Genomic DNA, 21818 nt, shown 5'->3' on the forward strand with positions numbered 1-21818 from the left:
ACTACCCACTTGAGATCAAACGAACTGGGCGATGCGAACGCCCACCAGAATGAAGGGTAGCAAAGCTACAGAGTAAATCCGACGACGCATCGCAGACGAAGTGTCGAGGTTTCGACTCATAATCATCGCATGCTCCCTCCCTACTCAAGCTTTACGCTTCTCGACCAACGCTTACAATCCAGACCTTCGTCCACGACACACCAAGGTTACCATGAGTCTACTACTCCACAACTTCGCCATTGTTCCTTCCACACTACGATTACAATCTTGCAGGACGCTGCTACTTCGCCGAATACACACTCAGCATGTATAACGCCGCGCCCTTCTTCTTGGGCGATGCGGATATAGATGGACTTAGCAGTTGGGGAGTTAGGGTAATATGTGGACACAAGATCATCATACATTACGACCCTTGCGTTGGAACAAGGCCTCTGTCGGACTGGATGCCATTGGATTGCATAGGGAACAGGATGGATCACGGAACGAGCGCTGGAACACACGGGCTCGTAATGACCAGCGGCAGTAACGCATATGGCCTGACACCAGGCCATGTTCTCGCAGTCAAGAAAAACACATACACTGTTCGGCATCGAGCTACCGGGGAGACTTCAAAGCCGCCGCGATCATCAAGCCACCTGTGGGCATGAACACAGGTTTCCGATCGCAAGTCGGATTTGTCAAGATTGATCACACAGACCGCGAAGAAGCCACCCGTTGTCATTTGGAGGAGTTCAAGCTCCTCTGGGGTCATACCCTCGAGCTGATAATGTGGCGTGGAGGTATTCCATACAGTTCAAACGCTTCTCTTAACATTCTGGGTATCAGCATCCTCTTCGACTTGTACATCTGTCTTTCATCTCTTCCTCCGCAGCTCCTGAAACTTCTCCTTCAGCTCGCAATCTATCTCTTCTTCGCGAAGTACTCTGAGGTGGCTGGCAATTTCGCTGCTGCACTTGAAATTCGACTGGACATGACCTATTCGTCTTTGCGACCTTTCAAACTCTGCCTTCGCATTGATATGATGATGATGTGCTGCCTCTACGATGATCTCTGGGGCCTTGAATCCTTCCGTACCCCAATCTTTCCCACCCTCTGAAGCATCTGTGCTTGGTGAGATCGTCCTGACGACATCGTAGTCGGCAAGAAGAGGCTTTGGGTACGCTAGGTAGGGTGCCTTAGTGGTGCTGAGAAAGATGTTCTCTGGCTTGATATCCAGGTGCACCATGCCGCCACTGAACTTCTTCCTTAGTTTGTTGCCACCTCGCTTTCTTTTCTTTGTCTCTTGTCCCTCTTTTTCAATTTCTGGGTCATTCTCTGCTTCTTCCGCTGATTTGTCTTCGTCGAGCGTCTCTCCGCACACCCCCGTGTTTAACGTACAAATGGCATCGGCCAGCGCATGGAAGACCAGCCAAAGGAACTGCTCGGGTACTTGCTTGTCCAAGTTCTTCTTCTCGTAATAAACTTTGAGAAGTTCACACAGATCTCTGTGCTCCGCGTAATCAGGAAACAAGCGATACGTTAGTGTACCCTCTTGTTGAGAGGCTGCCTGGATGTGATAGCAATGATCACAAAGCTCTCGTTTTTGACTGCTACCGTACTCTTCTTTGACGAAATTCACCATTTTCTGCGAGCCACAGTGTATCTCCTTACATACCTTCCGCTAACTAATGTCAGTAACGCTTAGACAAGTAAGGGTTGATGGAGATACTAACTTTCAATACCCTACCCGCATCATCGCATAGCACGCACAAGCATACCACTGTGCGCATCTCTCTGGACTCACTGAATCCATTGCGAGAGTCCATCAGTGTCTTGCACCATTGCCATGCTTGCGTTGCGTCATGTGCTTCGTTGCGGCCTCTTTTCCTTGTCTGGGAAGGTGCTGCTCTACCAGTATCTGCTTCGGTAAGACCGACCCTTGATATTGCGATCTCGCTATCGCTAGGCTCGTAATCAGATGTTTCTGTCTCATTCGATGCTTCCGGGTTGTTAGCCTCAGCAGGTGTCGCTACGGCATGCAAGGGGTCTTCTATGTCGCGAACATTATTTTCTTGGGGACCCGTTTCCGCCTGCATACGGCCTTCATCAATCGCAACTTGAGTATTTTCCCCAGTTGAATCTTCTTCACCCTCAGTTCCGGGTCGGACGCATGGCTGGCCTCTCGACGGTTTGCACGGTTGATGAACTCTTGTCGCACCATGGGTGTCAGTTCATCCCATCCCCGTGCAAGCCTTTTAGCACCCTTCATCTTGCCATCGTAATTGTCGTGGTATGATAAGTACCCACGCCGCGTGTCGTCGTTAGGTAGTGCATCGAGCAAGTTGTGGTATGTCTGCGACGCGCTTGCAGGTAAAACCGGCGTATCTGCCATGTATGTGGTCGAAAGTTGTATTGTGCAGTACCGAATTTGGCCCTTGTCCTATTCAATAAGACCCAGGTAGTATTTAAGTACATGCTCCTTGTTCTAAGTCGACCATGTGTTGAACAAAAACTCTATACTTCATCGGTCGTGGTGTGTTTGCGATCATGCCCATATCTTGAGCTTTGGTTAGCTAGACACGTCCTGCAAACCTGAGGCATACCAGGCCATGTAGACAGAACGTACTGATGAGAGATTGTGTACTAGATGATGGTCGTCATGACATCAACGCGAAAGATGTACCGTACTGGCGGCTTTCATCTAGGTAAAGACATCGAGCTGACAGAGTTCCTGTACTGTACAACTCGTACCTGTGGTATGAAGACCACACTGATACATCTTAGGAGCCTTCGTTTCAGATGGAATACAAATCTCCAATAGTATCCAGATTCTCTTGAGCTGACTTCTGCGGTGATATTGGCTGTTGTGTCGGTCTCCTCGCATACTGATCAGACTTGGACCTATCCCTAGCTCAGTTGGCCTTCGCGGTCAACTAAATGTTAAATGGTAAGCTGAAAGCTAGCTGAACATAATTGCCAGGTGAATTTGGGTGACGTGACACCCAAGACAGACATGGAAGGCGCGTTCCTCTAAATTTGAGCTCAACGTCAGCCTAAGCAAAACAACCGGACACTCTGGAGCCTACATCGACTTTGAGTCACCCAATTTGTATAGTTTTATCTTGACGTAGTCTGCAGACCTGTTTGGTTTGGTTCTTGTATGAGGTGGCTCTGCTCTCCTACACGGCAAGCGCCCTTCACCTCCACTTTCCCTACATCAATCGCTATCTACTCTCTCGCGCAACTTCTCGATATTAGGAAGTGGGATACCAAATTCTTTTCGCTGGTCAGCGCAATCGCAACGTTGCCCCGCGGTATTGCCCACGTCGCTCTTTCCATTCGACAAAGATCTCGGTCGAGCCCCATCACTCCTACCCACCACACCCAGTCATGGCGCAAGAGCAGATGAAGAACACGCGAAAGCACCCTCTATCAAGCGCAGTCATGCCTTCGCAACGTCGACCATTCGTCGGACCTACCCCAAACATGTTGCCGTCCGATCTTCCAGCCAGGTTCGAACGAAATGCAACGGGTGGCCACGCCTTCCTGCCTCCCATGGCACCTCACGACCACAACCTACTCCTCGGGGAACTATCTCACTGGCCTTCTTTTCCGCATCTCAATCATCCATTCGAAAATTCATATCCTGATCTAACAGCCCGACGCCGACAACACCCACTTCCGTTCAGCATGTCGCGCAACGAGCAGAACGTCAACCTCAACACTGACATAAAAAGAGTCGACCCCAAACCGCCGGCGACACCAGCGCAAGGCCGCGGTTGCACAAGTCCCGCTGACCAGCGCCATGATTCTCTGACTAGAGGAGACAACACTCACGTCTCGCCCGCACCGCTTCCGATAGGCTGGAACGGTAGTCGTGTTCCATCGGACGACGTTCCGAGGAAGGCGCCGCTGGCAGCTCGTTTTTCAGATGACATCTCACCATTCATAGCGAGAAAGATTCCGCAAGCGAAGCAGCAGAGGTCCACCAGTCAACCAAAGGCAACTACGGGACCTTCCCAAGGCAGTCGAGTACGTCGGCAGAAATCATTCACTACGCCGCCGTTGGGCACTCCTAAGCGAGGACGGCCACGACTAGATGATGGAATCCAGGATGCTAACGCCGCTGGTGACCTGGACTGTCAAGGTGATGACAAGGTCAGCCAACGACTGGGTGCGCAGCCTCCCATCGGTATGTTTGCGCCTCCACAGGTATCGTCCGCGACTCCACCAAAACCCAGGAGACCACGCCCGAAGTATAGCTATGTTGTTCCTCTAGAGTTGTTAGGCACACAAAAGGCCCTTGGTAACTGCTCATTGCTCAAAGTTTTCGGGAACACTCGCTGATAACATTCTTTCTAGGCCCAGACAACTGGGACGAATACGTGTACCTCATGGAGCAGCTCTGGACCGAAGAAATCACCTTTGACGAGTTTGGCAAGCGTACGAAACGGATATTCCAAGTATTCGATGAGAGTATTCGGAAGAGGTTGAACAATACCGTAGCGATGAAGATGATAGTGCCGCGGCTCGAGGAAGTGCGGGAGAGAGGTCAGTCGACTAAGGGTACGGACGACGTTTAGGTTAGGCTCTAGAAAGGCCATCGGCTCCGCACATCGTGGTAGTTCCAGGGAAATGGGATAGGAGTAGTCATGCATGCAAGATGCGAGACAGATTCAAGGGTATTCTAGAGATAATTGGTGGTCTCTACATAGATGGCCAATCTCAACGATCCGCGGCATAATACTCAAAAAGGTTAGACCTCCGCCTCCATTTGTCCCCATCCTCGTGCGCTTGCTTCTTTCTCAGTCTATCCAACCACAAATCGTCTTCACAGCGCTCGCCGTCTATCAACCGCTCCGACATTCCATTCTCCCTCCAGAGTCCGTCCAAGCCCAGGTATATGCAGAGTAAGTTGCCGTTCGGTACTGCGGAGTTGATCTCGTCTCGGAACTGCGGCTTGGCTTCTTCAATTTTCAGAACTGCCCTTCGAATCGCTGTAGCACTTATCATAGGAAATGCCGTAGAAGAAGGAGGATTGGCGTTACGATTACTGGGGATGAAGATGATGTGACCGCGTTTGCGAGTTAGACACGTCGACTGAAGTGTGTTATCAGGCAAGTAACAGCGGGCTAGGATAGTCGCGAGCGGGTGCTTTTAAGCCTTTGCATCTGTTTTCTATACACGTTAAAAAAAAGGAACGATAGAACGATACCAGACAGAAGACTTACCGAACGAGAAGGTCCCATTCTTCTCGACAGCCTCGGGGGAGATCTCGCGCATCTTGGCACAGGACCAGCAAGGCCAGCAACCTAGAATCTCATTCTCCTTCCCTGTCCATCTTTAACCTTCGTTTTTCATCCTTTTCCATTTATCACAACCGTCCAGCTGTAATAGGTCGCCACCGTCTTCAGGCACAAAGTTCACGGGTCGTGTTAAATCACTGCCGATGCATGTCCTGCCATCCCATCCCCGTCGTCCCTCGGCCATAGTTTTCTGACTGATGTGGTCGCCTCCGTACAGTGTTTGAAAGGAGACTTTGAAGCCATCCGCCTTCGCTAACCGCTTGATCGTGGCCATGAAGATGTCCAACTTGTTGGTATCGTGCGCTGGGAACACCCACGCGAATCTTCCTAGCACATCGTCTTTCCAAAGTTGACGGCGCTGATAGTGGGAGAGTATGAACGCTTTACCCTTGTCATCAGTAATATGATCTTTGGAATCTAGTGAATCGTCTCTAAGAGCGAAGATCATGACCGCTATGGTGTTTGCATCCATGTTAAGATAGGCGTGCCAGAGCAGCGCGGCGTGACCTACATGTGGTGGATTGAAACATCCGGGGTAGATTATGATACGGTTATCGCGGTCGCACTGGATGTCGGGTCCCGGAGATCTGCTGAAGATGCGCGACGAGAGCTCGGGAAACCCTTGTATGTCTTCGTATGCGTGACGGATATAGTCTTCTAGATACCTTGTATGTACTCCATCAGAACTTGTGACATCTAGAGACGACTTGTCCTGGGTAGCTGCGTCAGCGAAGGGAGGCTGGAGATAGTCGTGAGAACGTCTGCTGGGGACTATGGGTCTGGATATGTCTGCGCTCACTGCCGAGTCGATCTGGTTTAGCTCTGTAGCATTATCGCCGTCTCGATCGCTAACTTGCTGTACTGCTTGGAGTTTTGTATCGTCTTCAGAATCCATGAGATCAGTCTTGTCTAGTTGGGCTTTCTCCATGCTCGGCTTACCGTACAGAAAGCGCGACTACTTTCGAAATAGAGAGTCCGAATGCAAGGTGCGTACAGTGAGAGCTCTTCAAGGTCCGTGCGTTGCCGCTCGTAGTACTGTAAGTATTCACTGGCGATGTTTATATGAACAGCCGAGGTGAAGCAGCCTCTAGTACTATCCTGAGTCGCGATAGACAATATTCTGTATACTCCATCAAGGACACCTTGGCGCGATCTTGTGTCATGGGAACGATGTGCAAAGTTCGGAGACAAAAGCTTCGTTGGTAACACCAACATCTATGGTCTACACCATAGCTCCCTGCCCCCATGTGTTTACCGAGCTCGATCCTTGGATTATGACTAACATAAGTACTATTGTTCACAGCTTGCCCCAGCACCTTCGTTTCAAGAGGACTCATCGCTCGGTCGTTCCTCCGATGCTTCAAGCCGTAAATTACATCTGAGAACTGCTGCCTGCTCATCTAGTAGGCCTTCGAACCAGCCAAATACGCATTCGGCATGCCTTCTGTTTGCGTATATGCCCATATCAGCTGCCCTCTGCTACCAGTATGGAGCAACGGACGGGCTTGGGTGTAGTACCAGATTGTGCACTACTTTTTGGAAGTTTTCTTCTCGATTTCACACGGCATGGCCGAGGTCTAGAGCACGCAGATAGAGCTGTGACATGGCGATAGTTTGAAAGACTGCATTTAGAGCATTGTCGGTCATGTCCGAAATCGATAACGCAGCGTTGCGGCTAGCGGGAACTAGTAAGGCATCGGAGTGACTTTCGATGAGGCTCGAGTGTAATTAGTGAAAAAATGCTGAGTAGTTTTCCAAAGTGGGTAATCCGGAGGTTGTGGAGATTGACGGCTCCATGGTGTGGGGTATCGGACGATGTCTAGCGCTGCAATCGACCGAGGCCCACTTCAACGAGAGCCTCATGAGTTCGAGACACAAAGTGCATATCGCACCTATGTAGCGCGAGGATGGGTAACAGAAGCTGGAAGCACTAACGATCCGTGGATATGTGTGGTTCTATGCGCTAAGAAAAGACCGGGAAAATGAGTTTACCATTTGCGGCCCTGTGCCGCAGCCGGTAGCCGCGAGTTGCTTCTGCTCGCGGAACGATACCTGGCCCATCTGTTTGCGGTAAATACACCGGCATGCTCATCGGCCGCGCAGTCTGTCTTCCTTGTCTTAGGCGTGCGCATGTCGAGGTTGCGACACAGGCACGTGAGCAATGTTCCCGTGGTCTGTGTGTTGACCCGCTGAATCCTGGAGAGGCCTGGAGAAAATTTTGGAGTAGTCTCCACAAGAACGCGTCGCTGCGAATGAGACGTAAGCCCACAATTCTGACAGTTGGGCCGGGCTCGATGTCGTCCCAAGCTTTGGCGAGGGCTTGGATTGTTGGGACAAGCAGACTCAAGGTGCCCAAGACATCGCCGCGCGTACGCTATCGACTTCGCTGGTCTCGTCGAGGCTTGCCGCCGACGTCGTTCACTGGCTGAGGCGGCGCTGCGATGAGCTTCTTACATTCCATGGACTTGTCGGGTACCTCTCTCCGAATAGATTGCAGTCGTAAGTATGGCGGAGATTGGGATGAGCTGACATTTATGAGAAGGAAACAACAGGAAGGACCTTTGGCGGCACTACCATGGCGGCTTGCTCCCTGCCTCGGTGGTCGCGCCAACATGTGCCGGTATGCAGGCGGCTGGCGGGAAGGGTAACATGGGCGCCGATCGGAGCTGGGCAGCGTCAGCTTAACAAGCCGCAAACCTCGATCGCACCAAGCACATGCAACGTGAGGCCTTGCATTGATCACGGGGACACGACGAGTACGGGATACCTGCCGCGCTACTGTGACGGCGATTGCGCCTCGTGCGCCGTGCGACGCAAGATACACCGGAAACCATGTAAGGGTGAGCTGACGGCGCCCTTCACCAACCTCCAGTATAGAGCGGCTGGCGTGACGGTTGCTCGGAAGACAGCCGAGCAATGTAACGCGGTGGCTTGAGCTAGTGGAATCACATGGGGTCGAGAATGCGGAGGGTGAGGTCATAGACGTCGGCCTACGCGAAGCTTTGGGGTGAGGGCCAAGCCCCAGGCCTTAAGCGTGGCTAAGATAGCCGCAGCACGCTTGGGGAGGCTTACTCCATGGGGAGAGATGGAGTGGGGATCTTGATGAACGATAGCACTAGCGCGTGAAACCCCCTCCTCCAAGGCTGTTTCTCAATGGCTGACGCGAGCCAGGATCCCGGGGTGCTCGACCGTCGCGACGGTGGTGCCAGTGAAAGAGAATCTGGCAAAACCCAGGTGCCTGTCGGAGCCTCTTACAGCTGTCGTGCGCCGTTGAGGCTCCACTTTTAGGCCTCCCTCTCACTCCGAACTCCCCCAGGTATAAGATCGACTGCTCATCTCCCCCGCCATTTCTCTCTACCTTTACTGCTCTCCGCAACTCCTTGCAACTTGTCTTACTAACGTCGGAGCCTGCGAGACATCCACTCCACCATGGACGCAAAGGACACTGGCGTCAGCCACATTCCTGACAAGGAAGTAGCCTACTCTGCTGAGAAGGAAGCTGCCTACGACCCGGCCAACGAGAAGGAGGCTCACTACACGCCCGCCGCGGAGCACATCGCTGATACAGGCGCCCGCCGCGAATCTGTCGCGCACAACATCATCGAGAATCCTCTAACCCGCCAGTCCAAGGCCGAGTGTGTCGGCGCTGCTGAGCAATGGGCTGCCACTCATGGGATGGAGGAGCACGCCGCCCTCTTTGGCAAGGCCGCTCTTGTCGCGCGTGACCCCGAACGCTTCGAAATGCTCACCGACCTTACCCAAGAGGAGCGTGATGCTCTCATCTACGAACGCGACCACAAGTGGAACGGTCCCACCATGATGTGGTACTCGATTGGTCTGTGTGCCATTGGAGCCGCCACTCAGGGCTGGGACCAGACTGGATCCAACGGGGCCAACTTGTCCTTCCCTGAGGAGTTCGGCCTGCTAGGATCCGACAGGGGCGAATGGATTATCGGACTTATCAATTCTATCATCTTTTTGACTGCTGGTCTCATCGGCGCTTTCATCGTCGACCCCCTCAACAAGTACCTCGGTCGTCGTGGAGAGATCTTCGTCACCGCCATCTGCCTTACTGCCACCCCCATCGGTTCCGCGTGTGCGCAATCATGGCAAGGACTCTTTGCTGCACGCTTCATCATGGGAATTGGAATTGGTGCAAAGAACGCTACTGTCCCAATTTACTCTGCTGAGATTGCGCCTCACCGGATTCGCGGTGCCCTGGTCATGTTTTGGCAGTTGTGGGTTGTCATTGGTAAGTTGTAACATCCCTGTCGTTGACAACATGTTGTTAACCACTGTCTACAGGTATCTTCCTCGGTTTCTGCGCCAATGTCATCGTCAAGGACACTGGAGCTATCTCGTGGCGTCTGCAGCTTGGTTCTGCTTTCATCCCATCATTTATCCTCATGGTCGGCATTTTCTTTTGCCCAGAGTATGTGACATTCAATAGACTTGATCCTGTGAAACATACACTGACAACGTTTCCAGGTCTCCTCGTTGGTTGATGAAGCATGGCCACATTGCCAAAGGCTACCGATCCATGTCCAGACTGCGCGCACACCCCATCATTGCTGCTCGCGACTACTACTACTCATACGTCATCTATGAGACTGAGCTAGCCGTTGCACGTGGAGCTGGCTACTTCGACCGCATGTGGGACTGCTTCCGTGTGCCTCGAATTAGGCGTGCCAATTACGGTGCTTCGACTGTCATGATTGCCCAGCAGATGTGTGGTATCAACATTATCTCCTTCTACAGCTCGACCATTTTCACCCAGGTCGGCTTTACCGACGACCAGGCTTTATACGCCTCTCTGGGTTACGGAGCTCTCCAGGTCGTCTCCACGATTCCTACTCTGTTCCTCATCGACACCAAGGGACGAAGGACCCTCTGCATGTGGGCAAGTACTTTCCGATCTTTACGTGACTGATCTTGTGCTAACTTTGTGCTAGACCTTCCCCTTCATGTGCATCTTCCTATTGGCTGGCGGGTTATCCCTCCTTAACCACAGTGGTAGTCAAGCCGCTCAACTCGGACCGATCGTCTTATTCATCTACCTCTTCACGATCATGTACTCGCTCGGAGAAGGGCCAGTTGCATTCCAGTACTCTGCTGAGGTTTTCCCTACCATCCAGCGTGAGCAGGGAATGGCATGGGCAGTCTGCATCAACAACACCTTCGCTGGAATCTTGTCGCTCACCTTCCCTCGTATGGTGTCAGTCATGACGCAGACCGGCGCCTTCGGATTCTACGCTGGCCTCAACTTGATCGCCTGGTTTATGATCTTCTGTTTCGTCCGAGAGACCAAGCAGCTCACGCTTGAAGAACTCGACCAAGTCTTTAGTGTGCCCACCAAGAGCTATCTCCACTACGAGATCACCCAGTCGGTGCCCTACTTCATCAACAAGACGATCCTCCGCCGGAACGTGCCCAAGCCACCTCCGATTATCGAGAAGGGTTACGGTACTGGCACTGTCCCAACTGCATAGGTTAACACCCAAACCAGCCAGATGATTCAAAGTCCTTGTTCTACAGAACACAAGACCATGTAATGCGTTCGTTAGTGTAAATAGCACGCGGCCCTCTATGAGCTAATAATGAATACCCCAGTTTGAGCTACTGATACGCTCAAACTCATGAAATAAGTTCATGTTGTTGCTTCTGAAGGTGCTTGACAGTAATGCATTGTGAATCGTGGACTAACTATTCTGTGGAACCTGATCTGCTCTCTAATGAAGAACGGTACGCTCCACGTAGTCCACCTGTTACGCCCAAACATCGCTGTACGCTAGATAGCTCTTCCCGTACGCGTCTACCGAAAGTGGGGCCTCACATGGGAAGCTTAAGCATTGGCCGCCCCTGCCGATCTTGGCTAGTGCGGAGAGACGGATCTCACGTCTTATCACCTTTGCAACTCCTCGTATACTACCCATGCTTCATTCGGGACTCAGTAACTGAAGAATCGGCCGTCATCATGTCTCTCGCAAAACTTCGAGCTCACACGGCAACGCAGACCAAGGGAGGGTTGCGTGGAAGAAAGGTCATGACGATCGGATGACACCTCGGAATAGAAGGACCAGATGGTGATTGATCTTCCACAAACACACTGTCAGCCTTGTCGCCCAGCCTCAAAACTAGATAGGGTGATATAAAAGAGCAACCACACACACACACACACACACTCTCTCTCTCTCTCTCTCTCTCTCTCTCTCGTTAGCCATCATCTGGATCAATTCAAGCTACAATAGTTGGCCCAAGCTCAGACCTCAGTTGTAATCAAGATGATGAACAAAGTCTTGTTCTCTGTGACAGGCAACAAAGGAACAAATACCCACGAGCGATACCGGAGGTTCGAGGTCTTACAAACCCTGTAACATGAGATGGCGAAGGCGGAGTGAAGAGAATAATCACATGATATGCTTGCTTCTCTCGCTTAGGTCTTAGCCTAGAAACTTGCTACACCAACGATCAAGCAGCGATATCACAACGAAGAGTTTGACAACGTTCCGGGATTTTGCATTCACCCAAAAACCTATGACAGCCATACCAGTCGACGATCACCTGCAAATCAACCATGTCAAGAACGCCGACGTGGACACCTAAAGAGACGGCCGTGCTCGGAAGTTTACAACAGCACAATCAAGAACGAAACGCAGTGCTCGACAAGATAATTTAAAAAGAAGCCAAGACCCGAAAGTGGAACTGGCATCCAGAGGCCTTGGAAACCATGAAGGAAGCACAGGATGACAAGACCCTTGTTGAAGAGCTACTTACGAGAGACCTGGCGAAGCTATATACTTCGTCGAGTAAGGAACTGGCGTGGGATGGTGTCCTCATCGAAGGCAAGGGTGATTCTGTTACCTTCAATCGCAGAAGAAACTGGCTTGAAATCCAAGGCTTTCACAAGTTCCAGACTGATTACACATTCTCTGATAATTAGGATAAGGGGCGGATGGTAGTGACTTTCTTCGTGCCGAAGGGACTACCTGCTAAACACAAAGTCCCGGTTATGTAGTTCTTTCATGGTGGCGGCTTTGTGAGTTACTTCTTGACTATGATGCCTTTGGACGGCATACTGACAGGATGATAGTGTACGGATGCAGGTGACTTCCCCACTTGGTACTCCCAGACTTTTGTTCAGAGAGCCAGAGACGAAAAAAGCTATCATCATCGCGCCAGACTATCCCCTCGGTCGCGAAGGAAACTACAAGGACATCGTAGAAAGCATTAGCGACTTCCTCTACTAGTACAAAGAAGATGGCTGCTTCGAGCCCGGTTACAAAAGGTGGACACAATGGCTGTATCGTAAAAACCCGCGGAAAAGCTTTACCATCGACAAGTATTGCGTTTACGTGGAAGATGAGAGCGCTGGTGGTCAGGCTGCCGTCACTGCGATGTGGCTCAACGCGACGAAGGGTGGACCTAACCTGTCCATCAGAGTAGCGCTTCTCCGCTACCCGATGAATGCGCATTACAAACGGGATTGGGAAAGGACCGCCAAAAAGGAGAAGAATCAATACATGGGACAATATTTCACTAAAAACGAAGCCAGGGAACGCGCAAAAGATGTTGGCGCTGTAACCATAGAGCTCGAGAAGAGAGGCGTCGTGCCAACTTGTCCGATGCGTTGGCCTTCAGAGGGCATGGCCTTCGCGTTCATACTACCCATGGCTCAGACTTGGAAAGACCTTCTTCGACATAAGCATGGCGATTGTTCGGTGGCCGACTCAACAGATAGCGATTACATGGATGGTATAGAGCGCGCAAAGCGTACCTACAAAGATGTTGTGCCTGACCTCCTTCCCCCAATTCGCATCTTCCACGGATGGGACAACCCGGATTGCGATTTCAAAAATACTACAGAGTTCTACGCTATGCTGAAAAGACCCGAAGCTCTACGGCGATCGTTTCGGGGGTGACAGGATGCTCTACCTGGAAATCGTGGATGTCTTGCAGACGAGACCAACATGGAACTCCAAAACGGGCAAGTTAGATTGTGAATACAGCAAAACGGTGGGTCATGGTGTCGACTGCTGGCTCGATGAAGACAAAGATCCGTTGCTGAAAGAGGCCTATGCTTGGGCTGGGAGTCGTTGGGATGCTGAGGAGTGAGATTTTGGCGGAAGGAGGTATTGTTGAGCAGATAACTACTAGGTGTTGCTATTGCGACACTCACCAATACAGTCATCTTGTTGGCATTGATCATATCTTTCAATTTATCATCTGGTAGCATTATCTACGTATGGTTCACTCCGAAGACCTTGACTAAGAGGGCGCCACAGCTCCTGCGTGTACCGAAACATGCCTGAGTAGGCCGATCTCTTGACTTCCTTGGTGTCGAGACTCGCCAATGACCCATGAAAGAATGAAAGCTAACCCGGTCACCTATCTACTTCTTCCGCACTAACCATACAAGGTTCCCTTGGTACGCTCACTAAACTGCGTCTCGTTATGGAGATGCTGGGTAACATCCATAGTAGTAGTGATATGCTCCCGACTAAGCTTCTCCTCCTTGCGACTAGCCAGCAACCTAGCAATCTTGAGGATGTTCTTAATCTGCCGTCCATTCAGATCCATACGCGCCAGCTCCGTAAGTTCAGCCTTGGAAATAGTATGTTCCTGCGACGACGAATCGAGGAAGTTCTTCCAGACTGTCTTGCGCGAATCGATGGTGAGACCGGGGTAGTCGAGCGAGATGTGGATGCGCGATTGGAAGGCTGGGTCGAAGGTCTGGACGCGGTTGGTGGTTAGGAACATGGTGCCTTCGTAGTACTCTAGGACGCGGAGGAAGATAGAGACAAGTTTGTTGCGCTCGAGCTCGTGGAGGGATCGTTGCTCTAGGAAGACGTCGGCTTCGTCAAGGAGGAGGACTGCATTCCAGCGGCTGCACATTTCGAGAATGTCTTGCAGCTTGGTCTCTACTTTCCTAGGATCGAAGCCGAGATCGCCGGCGCTCATCATGTAGAGAGGCACCTTCATTTCTTCGGCGACTGACTCACTCGTGAGAGTCTTACCCACGCCGGGCGGGCCGCAGAGTAGGATGATCATGCCTTTTCCTTTGCCTTCAATGACGTCGTCGAAACTGTCGCGGAACTTCCGTTGAGACTCCGTGAAGCCTAAGATGAGCTCTTTCTGGTTCTTTGGAAGCACCAACCTATCGAAAGCGTCGTCTTGCCATTCAATGTCTTTAACGCAGTTTACGAAGAAGTTCAGCCAAAGCTTGTTCTTCAGGCTGTAACCACGAAGTAGAGGTGTGCAGATGAGCTTTTGTTCAGTTGTCAAGGGCACGTGTTTGGCTGCATCGTCCTCGTCGGCAAATGCGCCATCTAATGGCATGCCACTGTCGTCTTCGTCTTCGAACTCATCCTGACACTCGTCAATTTCTTCCTCGTCGTACTGCCCCGGAATAGGAGGGGTTGGTGGCGGGCCAGGATCTTTCTGGTTCAGTGGCGTTACAAAGACCGAATGAGTGGGGTCGAAACGGTTCCAGCCGTAGGTATCGATGATTATCCGACCCTTCACGTTGTACTTGTCTTTGTTCCCGAATCCACCCTGCCTCCATGCAACACCCTGGTATGCTCTATAGTTTGGACCAGCGAGAGTTTCCGCTTTGGCACCGCGTTCGATGAGGCGAGTGCGGATAGCTTCGCCCTCGGGATGGAAGTCGATGGGATACACACGTAGATTGGTAATAGCGCGTGTGCCGGTATAGGCGGCGATGGAAAGGTTAATCTTGTTGGAACCGAATTTGGCGCCGTCCCAATCAACGTACTTGCACGTGAGCCAAAAGCAGGGTGCACCCTTACAATCCTGTCCATAACGCGTCTCGACCAAAATCATGGCCGTCTCTTGACCGTCTTGTCGAGCGAAAACAGTCGCCCCAGGTTGATACAGCGTCCAAAGGTGTTCGTATGTCATAACCTTCTTGTTCTTCATGTCTTGGGAGGTATCAATCATGCTCTTGAATTCCTTGGTGAGAATCTCTTGGAGCAACTCAGCGTGAGCTTTGGTTGTGCGCTTATCCTCTGTCTCATCGCCAAGCTTGGCAATGGCGGCCTGCAACTCAGTCCATCGATGAATAAGTGGCTCAAACTTGCCCTGGAACTCGAGACGATTCAGGCCGACAGTGACACCCGGGTAGTTCTTCAGTACACCAGCGAGCAGCTTCTTCAGCAGCGGGCTCTGAACTACAATCGAGTGAATAGACAGTACTCGTCGGGGATCGTTGTAAACCTTGACGTTTCGTACGAGCAACGCCCACTTTGCGGTCTCGTCGTTCTCGACGGCTTCTCCAAGATCTTCGGGGATCTCCTCTTGCCACTGAAAGCGGCCTTTTTTATCTTCCTTCCCGGAGTACAAGTGCTTTAGACCGTTCTTCATTCCTGGTTTGTAGAGCTCCACGTCCTCGGCCTTGTCTTCCGGAATGTCATTATCGGTGGCGCCATTTTCAGCCTGCTTTCGACCTTTACCGTTGACAAGAACGTGCTTGACGCCATTGGTTTTGGTCTTTGACTTGATCTTTGAGGTTGACTTTTCCTCTTCAGATGATGAAGAGGAGACCGATGGAGAGCGAGCCTCGCGCTTAGCTCTATTGCGTTGCTCCAGAGCCATGAGCTGGCGCAAGTAGGCCAACTGCTCAGCGCGCGCGTCTTCTTCAGTGGGCGAGTCGCACATGACGAATTCTGTTCTTGACGAGTGCTGTTGGGACGGACTGGATTGAGGCGACGTATTTCCGTCGATATTGGCTTGTTTGAAGTCCTGTAATGGTATGCTGAGTGGATGGAAGGATCAAAGGCTTTGAGTGGGTTGAGGAAGAAGTGAGAGCGTAGTGCAGTAAGAGAAGCTGGGAGCCGTGCTAGTCGAGCGTGAGCTGAGGCTTCGTTTCACCGTATTATCGAAACAGTTGAACGATAAAGGAAGTCCCGGTTCACTCCGATCATTCAATTAAGAGATGACCGTAAAGGAAGAAGGTGAGTGGACTGAAATTCAAGCAAAAAGTACCTCGTAAGGCTATATGTAGACAGCCAAGAAAACCGGTCAGCCTTTCCTGTTGCCTGGTCGTGCGGCGATATCGTGGAACGTCTGCCTGCTACAGATCTGGTAGCGGAAGCCTTGCAGAAGGGCTGCAAAGTTGATGATTTCGACTATTGCGAGCGGCCTCCATATAGATCTTTACTTACCTGAGCATTGAAAGGGCTATGCGTTGGCAATGCTGTCGGGTCACACAAGGCGTCAGCGGTGGCGTCACGGCAGCTGTTGAATGCCACAAAAGCGAGGAAACGTGTTGCACAGCCTCACCTGAGCTCCTCGCTGCCTTCACCAAGTTTAAGATACGCTTGCATCATGTACACTACTGCTGATGGCGAATGCAACAACGCGACTCCGCCTCCGGGTCTCTGGATGTCTGCATGGTCGTGGGAGAGACCGCAGCGTCGACCGACATTCTGGTTCATGCGATCGCACTGTCGTGACAGAGATGGGGAGCCGAACGCTGAGATGAGATGAGATGAGATGGAATGGGAGTACTTTATAGTCTGCGCGTAACTGGACGCGTCGCGAGGCTGGCAAGAGATGAAGTGTGGCGGTGCACTACCCCGCGACCGGCGTCGGCGTTTGAGCCCCACGCGATCTTTTTCATTCCTCCCATGCGCTGGTCCAATATTTTTTGCGCGACGACATAACAAGACATCACGTCAAGCCCCAGGCGCTCTGTAGTCCAATATGACTACTCACATTAAGATCCCCTGCTCGTCCGCCAACATCGGCCCCGGCTTTGACGTCATTGGCCTTGCGCTCAACCTCTATCTCGAACTCGAGGTCACAGTCACCAAGAAGGAGAAATCAGAACACTCACTCAACTGCAAGATCACGTATGAAGGCGTAGGCGCCGAAGATGTCCCGCTCATTGCGCAAGACAATCTCATCACACGAACAGCCGTATACGTGCTTCGCTGCCATGGCGTTCGCGACTTCCCTTCGGAAACACACGTTCACGTCAAGAACCCGATACCACTGGGACGAGGACTGGGCTCTTCGGCTGCGGCCATCGTAGGAGGTGTATTCCTGGCGAATGAGGTCGGAAACCTTGGGCTATCGAGAGCGCGCATGCTCGACTATTGCCTGATGGAAGAGCGTCACCCAGACAATGTCGCAGCAGCCTTATACGGAGGCTTTGTCGGCACATACCTCAACGAATTGTCACCCGAAGACACCGAGCGCCTCGAAATTCCCCTCAGCGAAGTCCTGCCACAGCCTGCAGGTGGTGTAGACACAGGGCTGCGGCCACCCGAGCCACCCCTCAACATCGGACACTACACCAAGTTTGCTTGGTCGCCCGCTATCAAGTGCATATGCGTCATTCCACAATTCGAGGTATCGACGGCGAAGGCGCGTGCGGTACTGCCCGAGTCGTATTCACGCAAAGATGCCATCTTCAACATGCAACGACTGGCTGTCCTGACCACAGCACTCGGCCAAGCCACACCAGACCCCGACATGATCTACACAGCCATGCAAGACAAGCTCCACCAACCCTACCGTCGCGGCCTCATCCCCGGTCTTACCGAAATCCTCCAATCCGTTACCCCACAATCACATCCCGGCCTGCTGGGCATCTGTCTCTCAGGCGCCGGCCCGACCATCCTCGCACTCGCGACCGAGAACTTTGACAAGATCGCAGAACATCTGCTACAAGAGTTCAAGAAGGAAGGCATAACATGCGACTGGAAGCTCCTTGAGCCGGCTGAGGAAGGCACCACTGTGACACGCCCTTCAAGCACCTCACAGCCAGCTGGCGAGGCGCTGACATACGCATCATCGGGTGTGAGCATCGACGCGGGCAATCAGCTCGTTAAGCAGATCAAGGCGCTGACTGCTAGCACAAAACGCCCTGGAGCCGATGGCAAGATCGGTGGGTTTGGTGGGCTGCTCGACCTGCAAGCAGCTGGCTACACTGAGGCACCCATACTCGTGGGCGCTATCGACGGCATCGGCACAAAGGTCAAGATTGCCTTCGAGATGGGCAAGCACGACACTGTCGGTATCGATCTCGTCGCCATGAACGTCAACGATCTGGTAGTACAAGGCGCCGAGCCTCTGATGTTCCTTGACTACTACGCTTGCAGCAAGCTTGATGTAGAAGGCGCTGCCAAGTTTGTCGAGGGTGTCGCGAACGGCTGCCGGCAGTCTGCATGTGCCCTTGTTGGTGGAGAGACGGCAGAGATGCCCGGTATCTACCAGGCAGGCGAATACGACGCCGGTGGTGCAGCAATCGGTGCGATCAAGCAGGGCGCAACGATCTTACCAGACACAGCGTCCATGGCCGAGGGTGACGTACTCATCGGTCTGGCCTCAAGTGGAGTCCACTCCAACGGTTTCTCTCTCGTCCGAAGAATCGTCGAGACACAAGGCATCTCTTACTCAGACGCATGCCCATGGAGCTCAGGCGAGAACCTCGGAACGGCACTCTTGACACCAACTAAGATCTACGTCAAACCGCTACTAGCTGCAACCCGGCGGGGTCTGATCAAGGGTATGGCCCACATAACGGGCGGCGGCCTGCTAGAGAACATTCCTCGCATGTTGCCCAAGACCCTGACCGCGGAGCTTGATGCGAAGAGCTGGCCGCTCCTGGACGTGTTCAAATGGCTCAAGAAGGCAGGTCGCTTGGACAACACGGAACTAGCAAGGACATTCAACACAGGTCTCGGTATGGTGCTCGTTGTTAGCCAAGACAACGTGAGGACAACCATGGACCGACTACAAGAGTATGGCGAGAAGGTCTATGTTGTTGGTAGTCTGAAGAAGAGGACAGACGAGGAGTGCATTGTGAACAACATGGACGTTTGGGGTTAGTTAGTCTTATTCTAGTAGTTCATGCACACATGTAGTGGAGAGGGTTGCGACATGTAGGCAGCATGTATAGAGGACAGTTTAGTCTGGGCCATCGGGAGCCTCCGCGGTTGCAGCGGCATATCAAACAATATATACCCACCTTTTATCGAGCTTCTAGAGCATGTCCAATCCACCTGAGATGCTACTATCATGGTTCTTCCGACAGACACGCGTCTGCTGCCTCAGAGTCCCTTTGTCGTGACTAAGATATCGTGTGACGAAACGCTGGTCATCCGCGGTTCCAGAGAAGAACTTGACGGTCGCGTCATGCATTCGGTTGACGGGTGTCAACAAGTCGACAGGCGACAAGGCGCGCTAGGCATTGCCCTATTGGGGTCTTCTAGTGTGTATGCATGCATGCCGCGGGTTATTGTGGAGACAAAGGGCTTGCTCGCTGCGAGGACGCGTAAAGTACTTGCTTGCCTTGGATGGTCGGAGCCGTCGCAGGCGCTTGATAAGTCTAGCATGTTCTCTGTGTATGTGTTTCGTTGGCTCCTGCTCAGGCAGCGGCGGAACGCGATACACAATCCTCTTCACCGTCTACACTAATCTTGAACAAAGATTGTGTGGTCGTATACCAGCGTGGTACAAACAAGCCCAGGATCCCGCTCGACCTTCTAGAACGTCTCACCGCTGCGACAACGCCTTAGTTGCCTTTCGGTTACCACACCCGTGGGGTACTGCACATAGGATCCCCGCTACGCCTTGGACGGCACTGGCATTTGTTGCGAGACAGAGCACGCAGATCATGTTGTTGACATGTCGTGTTTGAGTAATAGATTGCGCGAATCGCGAATCCAAAGCTAGAGAAGGGCTTTCAACAGTAACGCAGCTACTATAGTCGCCCAAACGCATGGGATCCATGGGAGGGCAGGAGAATTTGTTGGGAAGCGGCAGTATGACTCTTACCCTACAGCCTACGTGCTCGTTTTCTGGCCTGGCGTGACGTCGACATGTGAATGCACGTCTTCGTTCGGCATGCCTTGGTTCCGATAAGGGTAAATGTCAAGTCTGGCACATGTTTGGCGCCGCAGATAGTTGTGGGTCAGGGATCAAGGCGACACACTTGCCCGTGGAGCGCGTGCGATAGGATGGGCGTGTGCGGTGCGGGCGTAGGGAGCTGCCGCATCGAGCAGCGTGGTGGTGTATAGGCAACCGAGTGCGAAGGTGCTGCGCTGAGCGGCTGAACAAGGAGCGGGCGCCATGATGGTGCCAGGCCGTCTTTCAATTCGCCATACGGGTGGTTTCGGTGGTGGGCCTAGGGACTGTGTGGCCCTGCGGACCGTTTTCCAGAGGGGCTAACTCGATTTTTTTTCTGCGTCTGGCGGGCAGGTCAAGCACGCGCTGGGTACTCTCAGCGACCACGACGACGCCCGAGTCTGACAGCATTGCAGTGCAGCCAGCCAGCCAGCCCTGACCACCTTACCCCAACCCGGCTCCTGCCCTAGCCCTATCTATCGCGTCACCCATCCCATACAGACCTGACCCGTCCGTCTTATATCTCGACGCCGCCCCCTCCCCTCGTCCCATCATGTCCGCTCCCCACGACACGCCCGCCCACAGCACCCACCCCATCAACACCACCACGCCCGCCGACCCCCCACTCAAGGGCGACGCAACCGCCGCGCACCCTCCCCCGCAGAAGCCCGACCCAACCCTCGAGTCCAACAGCCATGGCCCCTCCCAAGGCGGACAGTCCACCCCCCGTCCCTCCGCCGCCGCCGAACTCGCCCGTCTTAAAAGCACGCTGAAGGCCTCGCTCCGCCAGTTCAAAGACTTCCCCGAACCCGGCATCCTCTTCGAAGACATCCTGCCCATCTTCGCCGACCCCGCGCTCCACGAGGGACTGCTGCGCGGCCTCGAGCTGTCCATTGAGAAGCAATTCGGTGCGACGGGTGCCAAGCCAGATGTCGTTGTCGGACTCGATGCGCGCGGATTCCTGTTCGGTCCCAGCCTTGCGCTGAGGCTGGGTGCGAGTTTTGTGCCGGTCAGGAAGAGGGGCAAGCTGCCAGGTCCATGTGAGACGGCGGAATACAAGAAGGAGTATGGCAGTGATTTCTTCCAGATGCAGGAAGGTGCTGTCAAGAGCGGGCAGAACGTGCTTATTGTGGATGATATTATTGCGACTGGTATGTTGAATAGCTTCGCGTCAGAGACGACATGAGATGCTAACACGGTGCACAGGTGGCTCCGCAGCCGCAGCTGGTTCTCTGGTGAAGAAGCTAGGCGGAACTATTATGGGATACCTGTTCATTCTCGAACTCGATTTCTTGAAGGGCCGCGACCAGCTCGACGCGCCTGTACACACATTGCTTTCCGGCCAGGAGGAGAAGATGGAACAGTAGATGTGTAATCCTGAGACGGCTGGTAATTTTCAAGATTCGAATCTTGACTCGATACCGTAAACAATACACAATATAGATGGGAGCATAGGATTGCATATGGGCGGCGTTGGCGGTTTGTATAGTCACGACAGGCGCGACGAGAGAAGCGCGCGAGGACGTCACGATAAACACGTTAAAAGTCTTTTCATTTAATTACACATTGTCCAAGGTGTATTTCACACTATATCATTGATACTGAACTAAGCCCTATGCCCTGCGCAGCATCATAGCGCCGCGATCTCCTCCTTCCCGTCGC

The 21818-nt window shown here is 52.6% G+C and overlaps 8 protein-coding genes across 8 annotated transcripts; 5 read left to right on the plus strand and 3 right to left on the minus strand.

Moving 5' to 3' along the window:
- Positions 1-496: 496 nt before the first annotated feature.
- On the minus strand, positions 497-2075 carry BKA58DRAFT_447200 (uncharacterized protein; the record flags this gene model as incomplete). The annotated part of the gene is made up of 3 exons (XM_046174222.1): positions 497-1546; positions 1655-1660; positions 1758-2075. 3 exons carry the CDS (start codon positions 2073-2075, stop codon positions 854-856), a joined length of 1017 nt encoding a protein of 338 aa, XP_046031451.1. The 3' UTR covers positions 497-853.
- A 1294-nt stretch (positions 2076-3369) lies between these two features.
- BKA58DRAFT_434324 (uncharacterized protein) lies at positions 3370-4562 on the plus strand (the record flags this gene model as incomplete). The annotated part of the gene is made up of 2 exons (XM_046173258.1): positions 3370-4285; positions 4342-4562. The coding sequence occupies 2 exons, from the start codon at positions 3370-3372 to the stop codon at positions 4560-4562; spliced, it is 1137 nt and encodes a 378-aa protein (XP_046031452.1).
- A 568-nt stretch (positions 4563-5130) lies between these two features.
- On the minus strand, positions 5131-6357 carry BKA58DRAFT_21586 (uncharacterized protein). The gene is made up of 2 exons (XM_046166151.1): positions 5211-6357; positions 5131-5157 (listed from the first exon to the last, which is right to left on the minus strand). The coding sequence occupies exon 1, from the start codon at positions 6211-6213 to the stop codon at positions 5323-5325; it is 891 nt and encodes a 296-aa protein (XP_046031453.1). The 5' UTR covers positions 6214-6357; the 3' UTR covers positions 5131-5157; positions 5211-5322.
- A 2357-nt stretch (positions 6358-8714) lies between these two features.
- On the plus strand, positions 8715-10774 carry BKA58DRAFT_407746 (uncharacterized protein; the record flags this gene model as incomplete). The annotated part of the gene is made up of 4 exons (XM_046172040.1): positions 8715-9537; positions 9591-9717; positions 9774-10185; positions 10238-10774. The coding sequence occupies 4 exons, from the start codon at positions 8715-8717 to the stop codon at positions 10772-10774; spliced, it is 1899 nt and encodes a 632-aa protein (XP_046031454.1).
- A 1533-nt stretch (positions 10775-12307) lies between these two features.
- On the plus strand, positions 12308-13397 carry BKA58DRAFT_396846 (uncharacterized protein; the record flags this gene model as incomplete). The annotated part of the gene is made up of 4 exons (XM_046171387.1): positions 12308-12321; positions 12376-12502; positions 12533-13037; positions 13171-13397. 4 exons carry the CDS (start codon positions 12308-12310, stop codon positions 13395-13397), a joined length of 873 nt encoding a protein of 290 aa, XP_046031455.1.
- Positions 13398-13550: 153 nt separating this feature from the next.
- BKA58DRAFT_416514 (uncharacterized protein) lies at positions 13551-16804 on the minus strand (the record flags this gene model as incomplete). The annotated part of the gene is made up of 4 exons (XM_046172594.1): positions 16584-16804; positions 16466-16538; positions 13694-16043; positions 13551-13657 (listed from the first exon to the last, which is right to left on the minus strand). The coding sequence occupies exons 1-4, from the start codon at positions 16736-16738 to the stop codon at positions 13551-13553; spliced, it is 2685 nt and encodes an 894-aa protein (XP_046031456.1). The 5' UTR covers positions 16739-16804.
- Positions 16805-16937: 133 nt separating this feature from the next.
- BKA58DRAFT_373536 (phosphoribosylformylglycinamidine cyclo-ligase) lies at positions 16938-19292 on the plus strand. The gene has a single exon (XM_046169233.1). The coding sequence runs from the start codon at positions 17007-17009 to the stop codon at positions 19137-19139; it is 2133 nt and encodes a 710-aa protein (XP_046031457.1). The 5' UTR covers positions 16938-17006; the 3' UTR covers positions 19140-19292.
- A 1417-nt stretch (positions 19293-20709) lies between these two features.
- On the plus strand, positions 20710-21523 carry BKA58DRAFT_407749 (phosphoribosyltransferase-like protein; the record flags this gene model as incomplete). The annotated part of the gene is made up of 2 exons (XM_046172041.1): positions 20710-21307; positions 21363-21523. 2 exons carry the CDS (start codon positions 20710-20712, stop codon positions 21521-21523), a joined length of 759 nt encoding a protein of 252 aa, XP_046031458.1.
- Between the last annotated feature and the right edge of the window lie 295 nt (positions 21524-21818).

Source organism: Alternaria rosae (genome assembly GCF_020736505.1).
Source record: "Alternaria rosae strain MPI-PUGE-AT-0040 chromosome Unknown BKA58scaffold_1, whole genome shotgun sequence".
NCBI classification, from domain to species: Eukaryota; Fungi; Ascomycota; class Dothideomycetes; order Pleosporales; family Pleosporaceae; genus Alternaria; species Alternaria rosae.